The following is a 15,435-nucleotide window of genomic DNA, read 5'->3' on the forward strand; positions in this document are numbered from 1 at the left end:
ACTATCGTGTGCCAGGCCATTGTGGCCACCGAGGGAAGCCTTCTCAGGGAAAGCCATGTCCTCCTCCCGGGTCTGTGTTCTGCTGATAACTCGTACCAAGTACCGAATCTGAAGTCGCACCATCTTCATTTGCAAGGAGCATTCTGGTTGTCTGCCTTCCAAGACAGATTTGTTTGTTCTTCGGGCCGTCTAGGGTACCTTCAATCTTCTTGTGAAAACCATCATTCAAATACATTCCTTCTCCTGAAGCGTTCCTTGTCCCCGGCCCAGCTTTCAGACTCACAAGAAGCGAGTGAACACGTCACAGCGTGGCTCAGGCTTACCTTAGGCCTCAAAGTGATATCTTTATTTTCAACAGTCCACATGGAAGGAGAACACCATCAGTCACAAAAAGGTTGTAAATCATATATTGTATATACTCGAGTATAAGCTGACCCGGCTATCAGCCGAGGCACCTAATTTTACCACAAAAACGGCATTAAAAATGTGCTGAAAAACGGTTTATACAAGAGTATATGCAGTAATCTGAAATCAAAGGAGGGAATAGTATCAGAGCCTAAATTGTGAGAATCCAGTTTTGCAGAAGGCTATGGATAACAATGGGATTCCCCAAATACATTTCTGTATCTTGGGTTTTTTTTTGTTTTTTTGTGTCTTATTGAGTGTATCACAGATATGTTCTGTTATTGGGGGTTGCCCTCTTGAATTTTCGTTATATGTTTTTACTGTTTTGCAGTGTCTGAAACCCAAGAATGATGAACTTATAGGGACATCAAGTAAAATAAGGGGAGGGGGACGGGGAGAGGTGGAGTAGAGAGGTGGTGGGAATAGGGTAAAAAGGGAGCTGATGTCAAGGGGTTCAGGACAAAAAAAGAATGTTTCAAAACTGATTGTGGTAGCAATCTTACAATAATGCTCGATGTGATTGAACTATGGATTGACATGATATCTGTATTAACTCCCAATAAAATTGTTTTGGGAAATAAAAACTTGAATAGGCCTTGCACCACATATTTGAACAAGACAATATAGTCGTTTGGTTTATTGACCATTTCCAGTGAGTGTTGATTGCAGATCCAAGTAAAATAAAATCCTGGACAATTTCATTACATTGGTCCAGTTGAGAGATTTGTTTGTTTGTTTGTTTATATTGAATTGTTATCCACTGAAAGCTATATGCTTTAATTTCGTCAAGTTTTTCAAATCTTTCTTGTGTCTAGCAAGCCAGGTTGGTTCATCTGCGTGTAAAGAATTGCTAACAAACCTTCCTGCAACCCTAATAGCCTATGATTTTGCTCAGTATACTGACAGATGCCTTTCCTGATTTTAAAGTTTGTGTCTTTTGTTCTGTTTGAACAACTGCCTTTTGATCTGTGGATAGGTCACATATGAGCAAAATGAAGTGTTGGGAAATTCCCATGTTTTTCCATGCTATCTGGGGTGTGTTCCAAACACACAGTAGAATTCCTTTACATAGTTAACACAACACAAGTAAACATCTTTCTGATATCATCTGCTTTTAGCCAATATCCATGTGACATCAATAATGGTACCACATTTTTAAGTCCTCTTCTGAATCCACCTTGAATTTCTGGAAGCTTCCTGTTATTTTTGCAACCATTTTTTCAATTATCTTGAACAAACATGTTCTGCATGTGACATTAGTGATAACTTTCAATAGCTCTTTTATTTAATAATGGGCATAAATGCAGACTGGTGAGAACTTCTAGAGATGCATTAGTTGTTGACATATTTCAATTAGTATGTTATAAATTCCTGGAGTCTTGTTTTTGGTTGATCCTTTCAATGTAGCTTGGGCTTTTTCCTTCCATACCATCAATTCTTGATCATCTGCTCTCCATCAAAATGACTTAATATTTTTGTTACAAAGGCTTTGTGTGTTTCTTTCATATTTTTAATGCTTCCTGTACCTTTCAATATTTTCCCCAAACAATCCTTCACAGTTTCAACTCAAGGATTGATTTTTCTCTGTTCAATTCTTTAAGCTTGAGCTACACTGTGTTCTTGACTTTGGGATGCTAACGCCAGGCCTTTGAATGCATCATAAAACCATCTGTCCTGGCGCTCCCTTTGCAAGGTTCTGTTCAGTGCTTGACATCAGCATTTCTTCAATTCACTTTACTCTGTGTTGACTGGCAAGCCTCAAGAGTTTTCTCTCACATTTACATTGATCTCTTCTCTCATCTTAATGACCTTTTGACTTCTTAATGTATGATGCTTTTGATATCAACCAAAGCTCCTCGGGTCTTCTGACATTAGTGTTCAATGTGTTAAAACTATTCTTGAGATGGTCTCTAAATTCAAGTGGGATACAGTCAAGCACATATTTTTCCTCACATGAACTTGTTTTAATATTTTTTAACTACAACCAGAATGTACACACGAGCAATTGATGGTATGCTCCCCAGTCAGTCCCTGGCTTTATTTTGGCAGATGACATGAGCTTATCTATTATCTTTTTTTTCACAGATGTGGTCCATTTGATTCCTGTATATTTCATTTGGTAAGGTCCACATGTATAATCGCTGTTTATGTTGTTGAAAAAAATATCCGCAATAGAAAATTCATTGGCCTTGCAAAATTTTATCCTGTGTTCTCTAGCTTCATTTCTGTTACCAAGGACATATTTTTCAACTACTGTCTCTTCCTCTTTGTCTCCAACTTTCAAATTCCAATTTCCAATAATTATCTTAATTGTATGTTTGATCAATTTTAATTTCTTCATCATTAATGTTACTGGTTGATGTGTAGATTTGAATTCCAAATGTTCACTCTAAGCCTCTCTGCACTCCTTAGCTACTCATCAGATATCTGAAGGTTTTCCTTACGACAACATATTAATAAATAACTCTGTGTGTGTAAGCTATACAATTATCCACATGTAATATTTTATAATGAATATAAGTACTTAGGATAAAGAAATGCACAATTGTACCTATAAGGTAAGCCCACATTGTTAACATTACTAGTTATTTTTTTATTTCAGCCTTGTAAAACTTTACACAATTCCTGAGTATATGTATATGACTCATAAACTATTCTTGATATATATCCAGTTATGGGTTTGGACTTGAAACATTTGCTGATGAAGGTCAATGATTAATTTCTCCCTTCAATGTGGATTACAACTCAATGTAAAGAAAATCAAAATCTTTACAACAGGATCAGTAGGTTACATTGTGATCAATGGAGACAAGACAAGCTGTCAAGTATTTTGCCTGGCTTGGATCCACAATCTATGCCCATGGAAGCAGCGGGCAAGAAACCAAAGGACATGTTGCATGGGTAAAGCTGCTGCACAGGACTGCTTTTGGGGATTGAAAATCCAGGATGCTACTATGAGGATGCATGTGTGCCCAACCCAAACCTTAATATTTTCTTCTTTTTAAAAAAATTATTAAATCAGTTTATTTGTGTCTCTTACAGCTCTTGTAACAATCCATACATCAATTGTTTTAAGCATATATATACATATATGTGTGTGTGTGTATATATATATATATATATATATAGCCATCATCATTTTCAAAACATTTTCCTTCTGCTTGAGTCCTTGGTATAAGACCCTCTTGTCCCTCTCTGCCCTACCCTCCCACCCTTGTGGACCCCTGATAAATTATAAATTATTATTACTTTCATGTTCAATTGTCTCATATGCATATGAATGTTGGACATTTAATAAGGAAGACACGAGAAGAATTGATTCATTTGAATTATGGTTCTGGCAAAGAATATTGAAAATATCAAGGACTGCCAAAAGAACAAACAAATCAATCTTGGAAGAAATGCACCAGAATGCTTTTTAGAAGCAAAGATGGCACATTGTGGTTTTGGCTCAGAACCAGGTTGTATATTTTTCTCCCCTGGTTGGGGTGGATCAGTGCTGTGTCTTGTGGGTTGCTGTGCCATGGAGACCAGCAGTAACTGTGGCTGTGTTGGCTCATTCTGTTTAGAAATCTAGTTGAAATGTTCAGTCATTGGAAAAGAAGAAGAAGAAGGAGGAGGAGGAGGAGGAGGAGGAGGAGGAGAAGGAGAAGGAGAAGAAAGGATGGCAAGATTTCATTTCACATATTTTGAACATGTTATCAGAGCAGATCAGCACCTGGAATGGGACATCATGCTTAGTATAGTAGAAGGGCAGTGGAGGAAATGGAAGATTTTCGACAAGACGGATTAACACAGTGGCTGCAACAATGGGCTCCAACACGGGAACCATTGTAGCACTCGCACAGAGCTGGGCAGGCTGTGGGTTCATAGGGCCTCATTGAGTTGTAACTCACTGGACAACATCTAACAGCAACCACATGCAGCAATAACATGTAGCCTTTAGTATTCTTCTCTCCCAGAGAATAAATGTTTTCATTTTGTAATCCATGGATTATATAGCTATATGAAAGAGTAAGCACACACATTTATTTTTCAAATATGAATATTAATAGCAAAGTTAGGGCGAAGGGACCCTGAAAATTACAAATGCTGCTGAGTTGTGGGGTGATTGGACTCCTCAGACACAGTAGGTGGTGCTGTAGAGCGGGGCAACCACAGTGGTAAATGCAATGGTGCTTCCTTTAAATGTTTGGCAATAGAAATACCATGCCTAAAACCAAACCCTCTTCCATTGAGTCAATTACAATGCAAATGGGTTTCCAAGACTGTCAATCTTTCCAGAAGCAGGCAGCCTTAGCTTTCTCCCCAAGAAAGGCTGGTGTAGTGGAGCGGCTGCTCTTGCTGGTGGCCATTCAACGCTTAGCTGACAGCAGCACCGGAGCTCTTAGCAATATTACATGACCCACCAATTGCTCTACTGGGCATTTATCCTGGAGAAATAAGAGCCACAGCATGAGTGGGTATATGCCTACTAAGATTTGCAGCAGCACTATAGCAGAGTAGACGAAGATGGCAACAACCTCAATGCCCATAAGTAGAAGAATGGATAAACAAACGATGGGACATACACATAATGGATAATGACCCAATTTTAAAGAGAAATAATGAATTAAGTGAAGCATTTCAAAGCATGTATGAAACCCAAAGGATATTATGTTGAATGAAATAATTCAATCACAAAGGGACAGCTATTGCTTGAGAGACCAAAATTGTAAGATATCACGAAAAGTTTATCACACAAAAATAAGCATTTTGCTAGTGATGACCAGAGGTAGGTAGGAGGAGGAGGGAAGGTAAATTAATGACTTGAGAACAAACAGGTGTTAACCTGGCTGAAAAGGAAGGCAATATACAATAAGAGGGAGGTTGGCAAAAATAAATGATGGAGGAAGGAGAAAACATGGAGAGGAGTTCAAGAATTAAAGGCAACAGAGTTAAAGACTCTTATATACACAAAGTTTCAATCACAGTGATCTAGGAGTAGATATATGGATAGACATACAAAATGGGCGTGGGAGGAAGAGTGGGAGAAAACCTACAAATGCATATAAGTTAGAAGATATCTGTCCAAAGATGTTTAACATTCCTGAAAATATATGGATGAATGTGGTGAAGTGTCCGCGAATGGTTGTTGTGATAACTTTTTAAACATAAACAAATACTCTGAGGAAACAAGTCACTGGCCAACGAGGCTTAGGACCTTGGATGTTGAGGACATCAAGGCTATTGGCATAACAGAGCCCACAAAGACACTATTCTACAACCTAGTCTGGTCAGTAGCAAGTGGGTTTTAAAAGTACCTGGGGGGCCATCTACAGTTCAATTATCGGTGCCTTCACGTCCAGAGGAGAGGGACAAGAGAACCAAAGGCTCATGGAAAAAATTAGTCAAATAGGTAATGGGCCACATGAGTATCAGTCATAACAACTCTGAAACCAGAAGAAAGAGATAGTGCCTGGCTACCATTCTCAACTGCCCTCAAAAAGATTGCATTAGAAGATCCTTGCGATGCAGTGAATTATTCAATATGGTTCTTCTAGCCATAGTCTCCATTACTCCCACCAAACGACCTTCATTTTCCTGACTGGGTCTAGGTAAGAAAGTGCGGAGAAGATATTGATGGGATTATATGATTCAGCCACAAGTGATACTAATATGGTGAATTGTGAGGGTCATCCTACTGAGTATAAAATCAGTCAAAAGCAGGAAGAGGGCAATTACTACCAACAAAAGAGAAGAACTGGGAGTGGAGAACATACTTTGGAACCTGCGACCCTCGCACATTAAGCCTCCTTGATTCCGGAGGCAGCTTTGACGCCGGAAGAGTGGCAGGGAGGCAGCAGCAGTAGCAAAGCCAGTAGCTAGAGCAGGAAGTAGACTGGGGGACCTCCCCCTGAGACAGGGAAAATGAAACAGTGCTTTTCGGCAAGAGACTGACTTGTGGAGTGGGACGCCATGGGCACGTGATTGGGGGAGATTGGTTTGCTGACTTAGGGAGGTAGAGCTGAGCGTCTTCAGGCTAAGTCTTTTGGTGGAGTGGCATGGCGGTGGGGCATGAATTGGCAGACCTCAAAAAGCTGTGTAACATTGCTTGAGCAAGACAGAGGCCAGGTCAAAAAACTGAGGGCCCACAAGAGACCTGCCTCTGGGCGTGGCAGAGAAGACATTGCCCTGATTGAACGACTATATCCTGAGCTTTTCTCACCTAAATGGTACATGGTAACTTCCCTAATAAACTCCTAAGCATGAGTATAGTTGGTGAGTTTTGTGTGGCCAGTGCAATGAATTTTCAAATTGGGCAGAAAAGCACATGTGGGGAAAGTAGCGTGCCAGGAAAGGAACAGTTGATGCCAAAATAATTGATTAAGCAGGATGGAGGCTGGAGGCATGTCCGACCTTTGCCTAGTGGCGGTCAGCTTTGGGAGATGTGGCCCGCATGTTGTTTCCACAGCTCTGGATAGAGTGGGAGAGAATTCAGTCATAAAAAACAGCAGGCTTACTAGTTATATAGAATGACTAGTCGGACCCTTAAGACTATGGTCCTTTGTCACCTTTCAAATCTGAGTGATCTCTATTTTCTATGTCTCTATTTTCAGCTAAATAGTAGGCAGACCTATAATAAGACATGCATCCTTTAAGCTAACCAACCCTTTCAGGCTCCAGGGCAGAATTTACACAGGACATCCTTTCGATGGGTGAGGCAAGGAGGAGGAGTGGGAATGGGAGACAGGGAGGACGTAAGCTAAGTCAGGGAATGCTGCGGAGAACAGAGTCAGTGACATCAAACAAAATCTGTGTGAATGGTTGAATGGAAAACTGATTGATTCTGCTCACTCAATTCATAGCAAATTTGTTGTTTTAATTAATGACTGGTACAAACTTCCAGAACTTTATAGAGACTCAGACACCTACAGGCTGGTGAGCGGATTTTACTACTTATCTGACAGCTTAGTATTTGCATGAAGAAAGAATGCCGCAGAGTCCACGCCAGGTCAGTCTCTAAAGTGCAGTGGATTGGAAGAGTTGTGCTTTTTATGAAACTTGGAAGCACTTCAATAAACATCAGTGTGTAGATTTAGACCCATCTGGACCTCTAATGAAATGAATATAGTTACGCAACAAAAACTTTCAAAGAACGCTTTTTTCCCACAACAAATCAGAGGTTTAGTATTTGGAGAAAGACTCGTAATTAAAAATCAGCTTGTTTATGTTGTAACATTACAACGTCAAGAATAAAGAAATACTGGTAAAGTGTCTCCGCCGCATGATGCAGCTGTGAAAGAGGTGGGCGCCCCCTTGGTGACAAGACAGGCACTGCCCTGGTCTTCACAAATGGCATCTCTGTTGGCGTCTTCTTCGGAAATTCTTGTTGTCTGGGTGCCATCAATTTGGTTCTGACGCATAGTGACCATAGAGACCCACAATAGAACGAAACACTAGACGACCCTCGCCATCCTTACAGGTGTTGCTATGCCCGAGCCTAGGCACTACATCAATCCATCCCATTGAGGGGCTTCCTGTTTTTCACCCCTCCCACTTGACCAAGCCTGATGCACCTCCCCGGAGACTGGTCTCTCCAGAGGACGTCAGATGACATCTGGCCCTGCTTGCCTCTCAGGGCATCCTGGCTGCAGTTATTCCAAGACAGATACTGTGCGGTAGATTTCTGAGTGGATACTGAGAACAGTTAGCATGTTTTTCATCTTTATTCCATTCATTTTTCTAAGGATGAATGTGTTAGAAAGCAGGCTGGGCTCTTCCTTCAGATCAGAAAATCACAGACAAATCAGTTCTATGCCATAGCTTTTCTTCAGTCTAGTAAGCAGAACATAAACATATTTATGTGTGCACATGTATACGTGTTATCTTTGTAGACAAACACGGAATAGCCAGTGCTTCAGAAGAGGTGGACAGGGTGAAGTGTGTGGCCTGCAGAGGCAGATTGGGAGCCCATGTGTGACACCTGCATAGACTGTCATGGTTGAGGAGAATTCAACTCCTCAGAGAGGATGAGAAAGGGTTCGTGAGAACATGAGCAAAGGAATATAATAGGAAGAAGGAAAAGATCTTGGAGGAACTAGAAGTTGTCTAATGCAGCTCAGGTGAGGAAGGTATGTTGATGTGTTCCGTTAAGTTGACATGGACTCATCGTGACCCTACAGGGGTCTAGGATAAACTAGATCATATCAAAGGGTTTCCTAGGCACTAACATTGTTACTGAAGCTGGTGGGACAATGGTTGAGTGTGTTAGCAGGAATCTGGCAGCAGGAATCTACCAGCCACTCAAAAGGATGAAGAAGTGGTAGTCTGCTTACATACATATTGCAGTTTTTGAAACCCTGGGGTGGGGGCAGTTCTATTTGCTTGTATAGGGATGCTATACTGGAGTTTGCCTCCACACCAATGGGTTTGTATTTTCGTTTGCTTGGTTGGTTTGGGGTATTATTTACAGAGGCAACCTCATGACTGGATTGAACTAGTTGCTAACTAAAAGGCCTGAGGTTTGAATCCACCAGTCTCTCTGGAGGAAAAAAGACCTGGCCATCGCTTTTTATAAAACTGTAGTATCAAATCATCCATGGGGTAATTCTATGCTGCCTTAAAGTCAAATTCTGAGCAGGAATAGACTGTAGGGTGTCCAGCAATGACGCCAACCTTCACGTTTCCACCAGAGCAGATGCTGGTTGTCATTGTTATTTGGCATGGTCCCGTCAGTTGGAGTCATAGGGACCCTGTGTATAACAGGAGGAAACCCTGCCCAGGCCTGCACCAGCTTCACAATGGTTGCAGCCACGGTGTCAATCCATCTTGCTTAGGGACTGCCTCTTTCTTTGCTGTGGCTCTGAACTCTATCAAGCACAGTGTCCTTCTCCAGGGACTAGTCCCTCTTGACAAAACGTCCAAAATAAGTGTTATGAAGACTCTCCCACCTTGCCTCTAAGGCACATTCTAGCTGTACTTTTTCCAAGACAGATTTGTTCTTTTGACAACCCATGGGACATTCAATAGTCTTCATTAGCACTATAAATAAAATGCAATGGTTATTCTTCAGCCTTCTTCTGATCCTGATGCCACAGTCTTCTTCATATAAACCATCTTTGATTGCTTGCTCAGCATAGATTGAATAAGTATAACGAAAGGATACAAGCCAGACATGCATATTCCTGATTTTAAACCATGCAATAGTCCCTCATTCTGTTCACACAACTGTTTATTAATCCATGGACAAGTCCTGTAAGAGCACCGTGAAGTGTCCAGGGCATCCCATTCTTCACAAGGCTTACAACAGGTGGTATGATCCACACAGTCTAAAGCACTGGCACAGTCAATAAAACACAAGTAAGCATCTTTCTGATAGTCTCTGCTGTGAGCCACGAGCTATCTGTTATCAGCAATAATATCCCTTGTTTCACATCCTTTCTGAATCCGTCCTGAACCTCGGGCAGCTCCCTGTCAATGGACTGCTGCAACTGTTGAATGATCTTCAGCAAAATTTTACTTACATGTGATATTAATGATATGGTTCTAAAATTTGAGACTTCTGTTGGGTCACATTTCTTTGCAATCGGTACAAATATGGATCTCTTCCAGTTATTTGCCCAAATAGCTGTCTTTCAAATTTCCTGGCATAGAATAGTAAGTGCTTTATCAGCTGGTTGAAACATTTAAATTGAATTTTCCATCAATTCGTGAGGGCTGGTTTTGGGCTAATGCTTTCAGTGCAGCTTGAACGTCTTCCTTGAATACGTTTGGTTCTTGCTCATATGCTACATCTTGAAATGGTTGGATATTGACACATAAAATGATTCTGTGTCTACTTTCCATCTTCTCTTTGAGCTTCCTACCTCATTCAATAGTAGGTTCATAGAATTTTTCAAGATGACAATTCTAGGGTTGACTTTTTTTCTTGAGTTCTTTTAGTTCAGGGTTTTCTGGGTGTGTTCTTCTTTTTTTGTTTCCAAACCTGGGTTTTTGCAAATGTTGTTATATTTCACTTTCTCCTCTGGAGCTGTCCTTTGATAGTGCCTGTTCAGCTCTTTGATGTCACCATTCCTTCCACGTGCCTTCACCGGATGAAGAGCAAGTTTCAGAGTCTCAGGTGACACGTTCACTCTGATCTTTTCTTTCCTGCCCTTTTAATGCCATTTTTATTTCACATGCATGATGTTCCTAATATCACTCTACAGCTCATCAAGTCATTAATGTTCAATCTAGAAAATCTGTTTTTGAAATGCTCTTGAAATTTAAGTGGGATAGATTCAAGGTTGTATTTTGGTTCTAATGGATTTATATTAATGTTCTTCAGACTCAACTTAAACTTACATGAGTAATTGGTAGTCTGCTCTACAGTCAGCTGCTGGCCTGGTTTTAGCTGCTGATACTGAGTTTCTTCATCATCTCTTCCCGAAGATGTAGTCAATATGATTTCTGTATATTCCATCTGGAGAAGTCCACATGTATGATTGCCATTGGTGTTGTTGAAAAGGGGAATTTTCTATGAATACATTATTGGTCTTGCCAAATTCTACCATTCAATTTCCAACTTCATTTCTATCATCAAGACTGTATTTTCCAATACTCTTCTCTCCTATCTTTGGTTCTAACTATAGCATTCCAATGGCCAATCATTTTCAATTCATCTTTATTGAATGTTTGCTCAATTTTCTACTGAAGACATTAGTAACATTCTTCAATTTTTGCATCACTAGCTTTAGTGATTATTAGTAGATTTATGCATCTGTGTCTTCTCATTTTGAGTCACACTCCATCAGTGGATGAAGGTCCCGAAGTCATTCCTCCCATAGGTCTTACTCCACCAGCGTCATTATGGTTGGCTCTGCTTTGAGAAGGCAGCTCTTCCTCAGTCGGATTTTGACTGCTTTCTGGGCTGAGGAGCACGCCTGGCACCATCTCTGAGAATAGGCTGCTTCTGTTCATTAGGTTTTCAATAACAGACAATATGTCAATGCTATCCACCAGGTTTCCAGTGGCAACGTCCTCAGACGTGGACAGCCTGTTTCTTTTCAGTCATCCATTCATAGTTTGGAAGCTCCACTTCACCCTGTTCATTTTAGGCAACCCTGCTGGTATATGAAATACCAGGGACATAGCTTTCAGCATCACAGCAACACACAAGCCAACGCATTATAACAAACTGACAGACAAGTGCTTCTAGGGCACACAGCAATCACACCAATCATTACATCTGTATTGGAGCAGATGGGTAGGTCTTTTCTAACCGGGATGTTCAGAAACCACTGGTCTTTTGGTAAGCAGCCAAAGACCCAGATATAGAAGAAAGGGGGGATGGTGGCATTCCCCGGAAGGTTAGAGCCAGAGTATAAAGATCCTTGAATGTAGCAGAAACACATTTTCATTTTGCAACACAGCTACTATGCATTGGATGCATAGTCCTATGGGATGCTACTATGGCAGTGGTTCTCAACCTTTCTCCTGCCGCTACCCTTTCACACAGTTCCTCAGGTTGTGGTGACCCCCCCCCCACCATAACAGGATTTCCATTGCTACATCATCACTGTCATTTTGCTGCTGTTGTGAATCAGGCGACCCCTGTGTAAAAGGGTCGTTCAACCCCCAAAGGGGCTGAGAACCGTTGTACTACGGTTATAAAGCAGGGGGGTAAGGTGAGTAATTGCGGGATGTTTTAAGAAGTCATTGTCAGAGGAAAGACAAGCCCTTGGATAGTTCCTGAATGCTGGCTGCTAGACACTCTAATAAATAATGATATATGCGTAGCAGGTCTCCCCTCAAGTTCCCATCACCTTAATTGGGCCGAGAAGTTACACACTTCTTCAGAGACACTATCCACTGCCTCATTAACCTTTATTTTCACTCAAAACATGCAGCTCAGGAGGAGACCTTTAATTCCAAACATCTCCTTGCAGATTCATGCCTGTTGAGAATTAACAATAAAGGAAGTTGGTTCAGAATAAGTTACTTATTTTAAACTGCAGCTTTGGATGAGCCTGAGAAGTAGTGGCATTCGACACGAGGTGACCGAGGACAGGGGTGCCCAGGGAGGCTAGGAGGAACAAGACCACCCAGTGCACCTGCCCATGGGAGTCACTCCCAGAAACACCTCATTATTTCATTTGATTCATCAACTTCCAGACCATATGCTAGTGGAGCTCAAAGAGATGCTGCAAAACCAAAGCTCTCTGGGTTGTTGAATTTCGTTGATTGACTGTCCCATCTGTCAGCAGATGCTTCTCCATACTTTAAGAAGATAGAAAGACACTTACTGGCTTGTTGATCCAGAGAATGTCAGCATTGTCTGACAAGGATTCATCAGGGCCGAAGTCCGTCACTGGCTGGGCTTCCACCCTGGAGCTCTGCTTCCTCTTGAGCATGCTGAAGTTAGCTTTGGACAGCGAGTACAGAATGACTGTCTGGGAAAGGAAATGGTGATATAGTCACTCACCCATCCTTCACTAACCATGAAAATTGAGCCCCGCATTTAGATGTGTGCCTTCTAAATCCATGTATGTACTATGGCCATGGTTCTCAACCCCCCTAATGCTGCGACCCTTTCATACAGTTCCTCATGTTGTGGTGACCCCCTCAACCATTACATTATTTTCATTGCTACTTCATAACTACAATTTTGCTACTGTTATGAATCGGGAAACTCCTTTGAAAGGGTCATTCTACCCCAAAAGGGGTCACCCACAGGTTGAGAACTGCTGTTCAACTCTATCGTGGATATTAAAACAGGTCACTGGAAATTATGAGGATACGATAAAAATTAGAAACAGAAAGTTTGAATCTTTGTTTCCCCATGCATTTTATAGACCTCAGAAATCTGCTACATTCCACTTTAGAGACCAGTGATGTAGACTAGCTAAGGAAAATAACTCTTGTTTTAGGGTTCAGATATTAAGGGGGTTAAATATATATATATATATATATGATATATGCCCATATATCCAGAACTGTCTCTACTGGAAAAGTGGTCTGTGTCTAAATACTGTCACGGTCATCTAAATGAAATGCACAGATGGACCCCCGGGCTTTCCTCTGGGTTAGTTTAATATGCGCTGACAGTCACCTCTCACTCCAATGACAGGTCCAAATCAATCTCCCAATATTACCCTTGCCATAAGCGTGGGAGCAGAGCTTTCTCCAATTGAATATAGTGCTACAGTTCTATCAATTCTCCCAGCTGAAGTCCCTCATCAGATGACATTAAAGAGGAAGATGAGGTGCCTGCCTGATTGTCCTTTCATTTCCACAATTCTGAGTGGCTCACATCCATCCATTCCATCTCCCTGTGGCCATCACTACCACCTGCCCTAACTCAGCAGCTAACAAAGGAGGAGGGCCAATCATTTCCCAAGTCCTCAGGACTCACAGAGAAATGAGGGCAATGACCTGTGAAAGGATGATACAAAGGTCCCCGATGACCCCAAGACCTCAGTGAGATGTCCCACAAGGTCAATGCCTGGGTCCAGCCTGAAAGGAAGGAGGACTCCTGTTGTGCATTTGGCTCTAAGCAGTAGGGGTTTATTTACTGTTCACAACAGTGATAGGAGAGGAAGGATGGCTCCTTTTTGTGTACACAGGAGAAATTCCAACTTCAGGGATGGGAACATCTTGGGCCAAGACCACCCAAGCACATTTGAAATGTAAAACAAGTTCTATCTAAATACAAAGCCTCAGCTCTTTGTAGTTGATCTTGCATGGTGAGGTCTGAGTAGGAGGATTTCAAAGTTAGGTGCAAGGAGGAAAGGGCTCTCTGGAAGCACTGAGCCTGGTCAGGAAAACTACTTTAACTCTGGGAAGGGTGCTGTTCTCCCTGTCCGCTACTGAGAGCTGATATGAGAAACCAAGGGCACTGGGTGCCTCCCAGAAATCATCGGAGTACAAGAAAACAAGAATGTGTCTGCGCATGTGTACGTAGACGTGCGCATATTTGCAATTGCCATCTTCCCTGACAAAGAGAGTAAAACACAGAGGCACAGGCCAAAGGAACATATAATCTAGCTCTCCATGTTGGGCTGTTCACTTCTAGCTCTACATTCTCCTCTCTATGGAGGAGCCTCTGACTAATCCTTTTCCCAAATGAAACCGAACAAACTGCCTTTAAGATGTGCTAGCTGTTTCCAGGCTCTTATGCCCAGAACACTGCAACTGAATAGGAGCTTTGCAATAAGCTTCGTTAATCAATTTTGCTTAAGATAATTGTAGTTAGAGATTCATTACATTGACATGTAAATATATGCTTAATATTCAAATGATGCACGATTTCTGATGTACCATTGGGGGGTTGTTCATCTGGTCACCTCCATTTGAAACACCTATGGAAGAGCAGTCTGGGTGCAAAGTGTTCTACAATACCCTACAAGATCACACAACACATACCATGTTCTTTAAAGACTTCTACCAAACTTCTAGAGACCTTGTCATGATGCTTCCTCACCGGGCCAGTAGACATGTCATGAAGGCGCTTTAGTGCTCTTATCATCTGGCCATAAATTATGATCAGGAAATTTATTAATAAAAAAATTGTGCACATGAATTCCATGAACCTTTTATTATAGATATGCATATATCATTTGCAACTCAACTGGTTTTTGATCCTTGCTTTGTTCACCCTGAGAAGTACACATCTACAATGTATTTTAGTTAATTCACTTTGCTCACAAATGCCCCACCAAACAAGTATAACTATAATTTAATGAGATTGGTTGCTACCTACTTTCACCTTAGTTGTCCCTGTTGATAATATGCCACCAATCCAAAAATGTCCAAGAAACTCTCTGTATAAACTCCAAAGAAGCCCGGCTAACTCAACCATTAGCTCCTGAATGAACTAACATTGATTCAGTAGTATTAAGGAATATTAAATAAAGCATTCAAGCAGTAGGATAAATTTATGTCACAAACATATGAAGAATCCACAATTAATTTAAAGCAGTAGCATAAATTTATGTCACAAACATATGAAGAATCCACAATTAATTTGAAGCAGTAGCATAAATTTATGTCACAAACATATGAAGAATC

At 41.2% G+C, this 15,435-nt stretch overlaps 1 protein-coding gene across 1 annotated transcript in view; it reads right to left on the reverse strand.

The window, feature by feature from the left end:
- The window catches only part of NALCN (sodium leak channel, non-selective), a 440,927-nt gene extending 428,112 nt beyond the window's left edge, over positions 1–12,815 (reverse strand). Inside the window, exon 1 of the mRNA XM_045283767.1 lies at positions 12,672–12,815. Within this exon, the coding sequence (XP_045139702.1) occupies positions 12,672–12,779 (108 nt within the window). The 5' untranslated portion in view covers positions 12,780–12,815. The remainder of the gene's footprint in view (positions 1–12,671) is intronic.
- Between the last annotated feature and the right edge of the window lie 2,620 nt (positions 12,816–15,435).

The sequence above is a fragment of the Echinops telfairi genome, unplaced genomic scaffold (genome assembly GCF_000313985.2).
Source record: "Echinops telfairi isolate 266 unplaced genomic scaffold, ASM31398v2 ScPeMD7_7467;HRSCAF=8505_0, whole genome shotgun sequence".
Taxonomy (NCBI): Eukaryota; Metazoa; Chordata; class Mammalia; order Afrosoricida; family Tenrecidae; genus Echinops; species Echinops telfairi.